General features: G+C 41.5%; 1 protein-coding gene across 1 annotated transcript; it reads left to right on the top strand.

The window, feature by feature from the left end:
- Positions 1-241: 241 nt before the first annotated feature.
- LOC311007279 (uncharacterized protein) lies at positions 242-9,115 on the top strand (the record flags this gene model as incomplete). Its single annotated transcript, XM_084000401.1, has 2 exons — positions 242-382; positions 8,435-9,115. 2 exons carry the CDS (start codon positions 242-244, stop codon positions 9,113-9,115), a joined length of 822 nt encoding a protein of 273 aa, XP_083856527.1.
- Positions 9,116-9,759: the final 644 nt, after the last annotated feature.

Raw genomic sequence — 9,759 nt, 5'->3', positions numbered from 1 at the left:
TTTATGTATGTAGAGACCAGAAAAAACCTGTTTTTCATAATATGGGACCTTTAAATTTGGAATTGACGCAATGTTCCTGTTACTCTATCTGCTTTCCCGCCGTAGACTGGACCCAGATCCCATAGGCTTCATCTCCCAGATCCTCCTCCGCCGTTGCCTCCTGTTTCCTACCTGCCGGGCTCCTGTCTGTCCCTGTCTGTCCCTGCCTGTCCCTGCCTGTCTGGCTGTGCTGAGCTGAGCCATGAAGATCCCTGTGTGGTGCCTGGTGGTGCTGCTGGCGTGTCTCTTCAGCCCTGGACGCAGCGACTGCCAGGGAGAGTGTGTGGCCTGCGGTCTGCTCATGCAGCAGCAGCATCAGCTGCAGCAAGCCTTCAACACCATGGTGAGTACGTGTGTGTGTGTGTGTGTGTGTGTGTGTGTGTGTGTGTGTGTGTGTGTGTGTGTGTGTGTGTGTGTGTGTGTGTGTGTGTGTGTGTGTGTGTGTGTGTGTGTGTGTGTGTGTGTGTGTGTGCCACTGTTAGTCATTGTGCTTCTCTGTTGATGAAAGCCTTGTCAACACTGTATTTTGTGTGCCACTGTGGATCCAGCTGCATCCAACTTCAACACCTTCATAGAGGTGTGTTTATGATTTGTTAACACAGACGTAGAAGGCAGTGGGATTTGAGACATTTTAAGTTGTGTATCAAATAAACTTAACCTGTGAGTCTCTCCAGTACAAAGGGAGTCAAACTTTAAATTTTCATGCAACATGGCCGCCTCGGTTCGGTGCGTCGCCCACTTATGTATTTGTACCGACTTGTAACAACTCATTCTAAGGTACCAGAAAGCTTTCATTTGTATGCGGGTGTGATTCCACTTCAGTGAAATACGTATTTATGAAAGACATATTTGATTTTTGCTAATAAAAAGCCAAATAAGTGACATACTGGGGCTTTAATCCAATTTGCACTTGACTTCTTTGTACAAAAGGTCAGATTTACTTGGCTGTTACCCCTTCCACTAAAGCATGAGTTCAGACGACCAGAGGATCAAGGCCTTAATATAATACATCCATGATCAAGGCTCGTTCAGCTAACTTAATGTGCAGTCAATGGCAGAACTGAGTCAAAAAGAGTCAAATTGTTACTAAAAAGAGCTGAAATCGTGACTAAACTAAAGGTTTCTAATTGGACAGTACTTGTTGCTCTGACACACTTTACAGAAACTGGCATGATCAGACACCATCACAAGATAAATCCAGCAGACTAGTTGCCAGAGAGATAGCAATGCAACTTCAATACCGATTCTCTATAGTGCAACTCATATGCAATACTGTCAGAAGTAGCTTGTCTGGTAGTGTCAGAGGACAAGCAGCAGTTTCTAAAGCTCTTCTGATGAAGGGAAAGAAGGTGAGACACTTGGGGTTGGCTAAGTTCTACCAGCATGGGGTGTGCTGATGGCTGAGTGGTGAAGGCAGGCTCCATATGGGCAGGATCAGCCCTGAGCAGCCGGCACCGGGCCACTCAGACCCTGCCTGCTTTTCCCTGTCTCACTCCACTCTCCCTGTCAAATAAAATCATAAAAACTGCTCAAAATGGCCTAATAAAAATACCATTTCACAGTGCTGACTGTAAAAAAAAGTCATATTTACTGATGACTCCAAGTATGAGATTCATGGCAGAAGTTGTAGGGTGGAGTGAGTATAGTTGAGACATGTGTACAGTTGAAACACCCTTAATATCTTGCCCGCGCTGCAAGGCTGAGCCACCATTTTTACTCAGCATATGCATATTAGCATCCTCTTAGGTTGTGGGAAATTTGAAGAGTTTTAGTATCTCCACTCCAAAGATATCAGCAAAAGTCTTTTTACTAGGGTAAGAATTTCACTTTACCATGTCCCTTCCACAACGAATAGCTTATTATCCTTTTGTGACCATCAAACATAACTTACATCATTGCAAACATTATTTTGTGCCCTAAAAACTCACATATTTCATGCTATCCTAGCATGTTAGGTCACTGCACAATCTAGAGAAATACACAAAGTGGTCAGCGGGGTACAGTTGAGACACAATGTCTCAACTGTACCCTGATAGAGTTCTATTACATCAATGCTGTTAAGTTGTGCAGTGTAGGCTAACAATAACATGTTATAAGTCATAATACAAAGAACATTTAAAAAAAAACTAATATTTGTGATACCTGAACACTGTTGTATTAATATATACTATTAATATTATAATTTTATGTTATATAATAATATTTATATTAAAGGGACAACGAGGAGTTTTGGAAAAGCGAAGCGTTTTCACACTACATTTATGAGCCTCCGCGCGCACCGTGAAATTCTTTGACCGGCGCAAGACGGACTCATGTTTTCATTCATCAAGAATTAAAGTCAGAGGTTCAAAGATGTTCACATACCGTTGTAGTTCCGACCATAAACGGCGATTCCGCGCCGTTATTCTCATGACTCGCCACGAAGGAAACGCTGGTCGGCTCAACCAGCATTTCCGCCACCACTAATAATAACAAAATAACGATAGAGACAGAACGATATATTTATCGAAAATGGGCCCATTAACAAGTGTGGGTAGCGGAGATTCATCCACATTAACGTGAGACTTTTTTATAACCGAATAGAAACTCCTCGTTGTCCCTTTAATAATACAATAATATTCAATTGTTATATTAAAATATCTTGTCAAATTGTCATTTTTTAAAATGTTTATTGCATTTACAATAGATGTTCAGTCATCATCAATGGGTTTCAATAGGTGTATCAACTGTACCATGGTACCGTCTCAACTGTACTCATATGGGGTATGGTTGAGACGGGACCATGGTAAAAATGCACCTCATGTTTATGACCTGATTGTGGAAAAAATAAACAAATAATAAATGATATTCTTCAATAATAACTTAGTATACAAACATATTAAACAGCATATGAAAAATCACTTATTTTCAGTGTATAGTTTTTTTGGAATATCTATTAAAAAATGGAAAAGCAAAAAGTGTCTCAAACGTACTCGGTCTACCAGAAGCAGACAAACAGGAGAGAGAGAGTGACATGGCAGTGAATCAAACCTATAGTGAAACTTGATGGTAGGAATATTCAAGTGTTTTGACTAAGGTGGGGTTGGATCCTGGCAGCAGACTGACTTCACCCCGACCAGGCAGAAGTGACACTTCATTCTCCAGAGACATCTCATGATCTTTCATTTGTGACCTTATGGAGCTTCATAGTGGGGCAGGACTAAGACCCTGAACACACCTCAAAGCTCTGCAAAAACTACCTGAAGACCTCCACGGTGATCTGACCTCAACCCCCCTGAATATTTATGGTGGAGCTTGAAGACTGAGCATTCTGGGACATCAAAAGAGCTCTTTGGGAGATTGTCAGATCCTGCTGGGGTAACATGGGTCATCAGGTTTTGCACAAACATGAGGAGTCAGCTCAGGCCAGCTAAAATATCAGCTGTTGCTAAAGCACAAGGAAGACAAAGCCAAACACTCACACAGTCTGAAACTCAAAATTCAACTTTTACCATTTTCAGGTTATGAAAAAATAATATTACATTCAGAGCAGCTGAAAAATGTGAGTATCTTGACTACTGGTCTCAGACTCCAATGTATATCATTTTCTTTTTTTTTATATTTATTTGCAAGTTTGTTTTAAACTTGAAAATAGAAGGGGAGAGGAAAAAAAAGACATGAATATACTGTAAGAATAACATAAAAAGACAAAACAAAATGTAGAACCTTAGAAAGAAATATATACAAATTACACATTAATATTTTATATGCATACATTCATATATCAGCTGGCCTGGTTAGAGCATCATACTCAAATGTCGATGAGAATTTCTCACACAAAATGATGATAACCACATTCAATAATCAACTACAATAAATGAAAAAGGATCCCTGTAGTAATTAACACCTGTTCTATCGTGGTGATAAGATAGGCTACTTAATTCTTAGTGATTTTACTACACCGAGACAATCAGTGAGGAAGCCTTTAGGGCTAAAGGAAGTTGTGCTAAAGCAAACAAACAAAAACATAAAGCTGTTTTTTTCAACAGTTGGCATCGTGGAGCTTCATGCTTTCACCTGCAAAGAAGTGTGATTGTAGTATCCACATCACTTAATGCAATACTTCGTGACCAGCATGCGACGGCAGCCTCTCTGCACAGATTACTCTCTGAACTTAAACTAAAACTTCAGCACAGCACACAATCTCATTTCCAAACAGCCAGAGACACATCGGCGGGTAAAAATAGTCTGCTGGGCATCCATGAATAACTATACGACGGCTAATTTAGCTGATAATGATGCAGAGAAAGACAGCTGGGACCTTTTTGGAAGTTGTAATAGAACTATGTAATTGACTGCTGTTCAGTGTCATCAGCCGGTGCCTACATAGGTGACTGACACATTTTATCAGCTCCTCATTGTGTTAGCCGCCTTCCCATTGAGCCACAGATGGAATCCACCGAGCAATTCCATTGTTTCCAGCCCCAGACTGAAAGTGTGTGTGTGTGCGCGCCTGTGCGTGCGTGTTTGTGAAGACACCGGTGTTTGTTATAATGTCAGGACCCATTGATTTATTCATGCAGGACCACACACCTGTGAATGTGTTTATACAAATACACACATAAGACACTGGGCATCCTCTAAGCACATTCATTGCACAATAGAAACCACAGCTTTTGTTTGCATGTTTGCTAATTACCAGTGCTGTTGTTATTGTTATATAATTAACACATATTCCTGCATATTGGGTTTTGTAGATCTGTGGTTCTGTAGCATTTGGTCAGGTGTATGGAGGTGAAAAAGTAAACAAGGGTACAGCTGTGTTTTGTAAACAATATATCTCAGTCTCACCTCTTTCCATGACAGACAGCTTGTTGCATGTTTCATTTTAGTTCAAAACTCACATTTTATACACATATTGTCAGCTACATTAAAGGAGACATATTATGCCCCCTTTCCACAAATGAAAATAGTTCCCAGGTGTCTTAAAGACATGTCTGTGACATGCTTCAGTCAAAATCCCCCAAGGATCAAACATCACAGCTCTTTTCATCCTCTCTAAACAGCCCTGTTCAGAACGGCTGCTTTCAGTGTCTGTCCCTTTAAATGCAAATTAACCACTGCTTGCCCCGGCCCTTCTACTGGTCCCAGGTAGGGGTGGTATTATGCAAATTAGTAACATCACTGGAAGGCAACTGAGGGAACAGCTCATAAAACCACGTGGGTTTTCAACCTAGGGAGCCTGCACATTACAGATTTGTTGTCAATTCTCACATTTTGTGGGCCGAAAGACAAGACCCAAATAAAGAGCTTTTGAAAAAGTGATATTTTCATAATATGTCCCTTTCTGGTAAATATCAAGTGTTATTATTAAGATTGGGTTAACGGTAGTGAATTTGATTCCAATGGTGGCCTTTACTGCCCCATAGATATGCCTGTAAGACCTTTTTAAGTCAGCTCATTTTTTATTTATATTGCACCATTTGTACAGCACAGCAGAAGTTACCTCAAGGGACTACTTAAATAGAGCAGGTCTAGACTGTACACTTCATAACACTGATTACAGAAACTCACCAAAGCCCACCATGACCGAGCATTTTGGTCATGGTGGCAAAGAAGAATCTTGGTTTAGAGTTAGAAAAGAGAGAGAAGGGGGAAGGACCACCATGCCATGATAGTGAATATAATAATAACAACAACTTTTCTTCACCTTAACCCAAACTAAATGTAATTCAGACTTTAACATTGTTTTTAAAGACTAACCCCGACCTTCCTCCTCAATAAAAATAAAACCTTTGAAGCAAGACTCTTCTAAAGAGTATTTTATCTTCTTTCACCCTCTGGTCCTCGCAAGTATATAATCACATGACTGCGTGCGCCACACACACACACAAAAAAAAACACAGACACACACACACACACACACACATCTCCTCTCACTCATAAACTCCTTTAGACTGCTCCATTGATCTGACGTGGAGAATCCCCTGGTGTGCTCATTTCATTTAGGATGGGTAATTAATTTCCGTTGATAGATTCACAGCGGAACTCCCTCTTCTCTCTTTCCTTTCATGTGAGCAGGTTTTCCGATAACAATGCAATTTATCTCATTTGAGCGAGATTTGACGAGTAAATGAGATTTGCTTCTTACCTCCAACTTAAATTTAACATACAGGGCTGTAGAGTTTAAGAGGAGGAGACGTGACTGATGTAGATTCACATCTCTGTGGATCTCTGTATAGTGGCCATGTAACCTATTTATTTAAAGTTAGACAACAGGTTATATTAGGGGAAAAAAGTGTACTATTTCAAAAGTTATTGCCTCCATGCTCCATACCTACTCAAGTCGTGAGTTTCAGGCCTGAAGCCCAACTGTCAAGGCGTGATGATAAGATGGGAAGGTCATTAAAACTGCACAGCAAGTCAATGAGTCAGCATAGGCAAACTTCATCCCATAAAAAGTTCAATTTCAAAACACTATATGTCATTTTAAGAGAGAAAAAAAACATCATTACCTGAAGTTGAAGAGTCAGTCTGGAAAAAAAATGTCATGGTTTTGTCAGCAAAGGACATAATTTAGTTGCTGTCCTTCAAACTGATTTCTAATTTCTTTCAGTCTTGTGCTGTCAATCATTTTTGCAGAAGTGGATGTCACATAATTTATCAAATGATGGACACATTGGCACATAACTCTCTGTATATGCTGAACACAGCAGTCTCATTAATTGCATTCCCCAAATGAAATGCTCACCAGGGGCGATGTATTAATGACTGATATTAAATGGGCACTAGAGTTCTGGATACAAACATCCCTTGCTAGATATAAATAAGTACTACATCTTTGTAATGGGTGACTCAGTTGTTTCCCACTGTGTTGTAAGTAGAAGATTTTTTACCCTCACTGCTCCAGAAGGGAACAAGATTGTCTCTAAAAGGGCATCATTATTTTTTATGAGTAAAGGGTCAAATGACTTAATGTACTGTTTTATTTTCGGTTAAAAAAAAAAAAATCACTGTTTGCTCCCTTGCCCTGCAGCAAATGAAGTTAGCAATTATCACACAGGAAGAGTTTGGCAAACGAGTTAAACTTGGTGAACACTGAGGGGAAGCTAAAATAAGATGGGATGTAGGTCTTCATCAGATTTGACTCCACTTAGTGAATGCTAATACAAATGCTAATGTTGAGTCAGTGCCTTCTGGTTGTGTTAAACGGCTAACTGACTTGCTAACAGATTAGCCATCTCAACGTTGTAAAACCATTCTCTGTCAAACCTGTTATATAATCCTGCCATGACAATTGATTGCTATGAGTGCAACTTTATGCATCTACGTTATTTTTAACACAGAGAACAATTATGTTAATAATGTTAACGTTACAGCTGCTAGTAGCCTATGCAGTTTATTTTTGGTGGTTAAACCTAGTGATCAAGTAGTTCACTGATAATCCTCATGGTAAACAACTATCATATTTAAGGCACTTATGGGATTTAGATCCATCCATCCATCCGTTGTCTGTACCACTCATCCATGCAGGGCTGCAGGGGGCTGGAGCCAATCCCAGCTGACAGAGACCAATCACATATCTATAATAGCAACCTAGATTCCCCAGTAAATATCACCATTGTCTTTTTCCTGTCTGGTTAACTGTATCATGAATGATTTGGGAACTCTGCTGTGGATTTATGTTTTTGACAGATCAAAAATGTTTTGTCATTGGTAAGTGACGTATAGAAAGCATCACTCAGTTGAAGTAGTTTGCCAGTGTATTTTTCACCTTCATCCTCCTGGTCTTCAGTGTGTTACCGGTGGTGGTGCTACTCCTCAAATTATGTGTCAGTGTCTTTCTTTGTGTGGCTGTAATGAGATATTGGACCCAATACGGTCAAATTAAACACAGAGAGGCTCAACAGCTTTAACTAAAGAGCAGGTGAATCTATCAATAACGTCTTCAAATTACCTCTCAGTTCTTAGACTCGGTTGCTACTTGAAATCATCTACTGGTGTTGTAGCTGGTTACTTTGTCAGCATCACCCAGAGCAAACACAAATGACGGGGTTTGACTATAATTTTTAACTTTTGAACATATTATCGGTCAAATGAATCCTACTACATTAACACAGGGCCGTTGCTAATTCTGGGCCCCCTGAAAGAATACTAAAGTGGGCCCCTGTCCCCTGACTTTTCCACTTTTTTTCTTAGACTACGTACCGTATTATCATTTTTTATTTACTTTGTTTTGATGCTAATGCAGCATATTAGTCAGGGTCTTGTGCAGAATAATTCAGTCACACAAAGATTAGACTACTGGGGTATTTTGTGGGCCCTACTGGGTGCTGGGCCTCTAGAGTTATCATCACCTTTCTCCCCTACACAACGGTCCTGCATCAACATATCACTCTTTCTTCTGTGTCTGCAGGTGTGTCTGTTGGAGTGTGAGGGTCATGTCTCCTCCTCGCTCACATGGGAAGTGTGTAAACGTGCCGTCAAGCTGTCGCACCAGCCGATGTTTCCCGAGGGCGGCGCTCTGCTCAAGAGAGCAGGAGAGGATCTGGACCTGACCTCTCTTGACCTAAACTCTGACAGTGGACTGCTGCAGTCGGCAGCCGCACAGCGCTTCCAGGAGGGGGATCAGGATGAGACACCACTGGAGCAGCGCAGTGTCCAGTATGACTCATCACTGCTGGAAACCTCTGAGGAGGGGGAGGGGGAGGGGGAGGGCCTGCAGGGCCTGGAGGGCCTGGATCTCAGTCTGCTGGATGAAGAGATGAAGCCGAGGGAGGAGAGGAACGCCGAGAGTGACGGCCAGCTAGAGGCGGATGAGGACGGAGCCTCGGAGGCCGGCCTCACCTTATCCAAACGCTTTGGTGGCTTTCAGAGAGGGCGCCACGCGTACAGGAAGCTGATTGGCTCACCCATGATGAGGCCCTTACAAAAGCGCTACGGCGGCTTCATAGGCGTCCGGAAATCTGCCCGCAAATGGAACAGTCAGAAACGGGTGAACCAGCTGCTGAGGCAGTACCTGGGCATGAGGAGCAGCCGCAGCGGCCGGCTCAACAACGTCCCCGTCACTCGGGTTTGGAGGCAAAACAAACTGTGATGTGGTTTCTGTTGCTCTCACAGTGTCCGGCCCCAGTTACCTCAACCAGTCAATCATGTTTTCAAGCAGCTCACGCCAGTTTGAACTGTGACATCGTCATCATCGCCATCATAAGAACAAGAACAGACTCCGCCACCTCGCTGCACCTCTCTTCGTGTCACTAAGTAACAAGGAATGTTTTGACCGTGATGTCATTCTTATTAAGCATATTTTCATGCCATTCTGTGAAATAAAGAAATTAGAGAAGTGCAATTGAATATATTTTTGTGTGTTGGTATAATAAAATCGGCCAAATGAGATTGGAAAACTGGTTCACTGCAAGGTTTTTCAGACCTGAGGGTGTGATCTTTAAAAAATCATGTTGACTGCACTTTCATGCATGTGTGGATGGGACAAATTATGGTTTCAGCTTTTTTGTTTTTGCACTGTGTAGTTGGTCTGATGTCCAGCTCTGATGAAACAGACTTGTGTTTCAACGTGTAGGTTTCCCTCCCGTTAAACAAAGATGGTTCATTCAGATGTAAATACGGTGACAGTGGGATTGCTGGAGCACAGCTGTTTATTGCTGGTGTAAGAATCCAATTTTCTGCTTAAGGCACTTAATTAATTCAACACAAAGGATGTAAAATTGGTTTTCTGGACTT

Source organism: Trachurus trachurus (assembly GCF_905171665.1).
Source record: "Trachurus trachurus genome assembly, chromosome: 24".
In the NCBI taxonomy this organism is placed as follows: Eukaryota; Metazoa; Chordata; class Actinopteri; order Carangiformes; family Carangidae; genus Trachurus; species Trachurus trachurus.
Note: the sequence above shows the minus strand (reverse complement) of the source record. Positions and strands in the feature narration are given on the sequence as shown.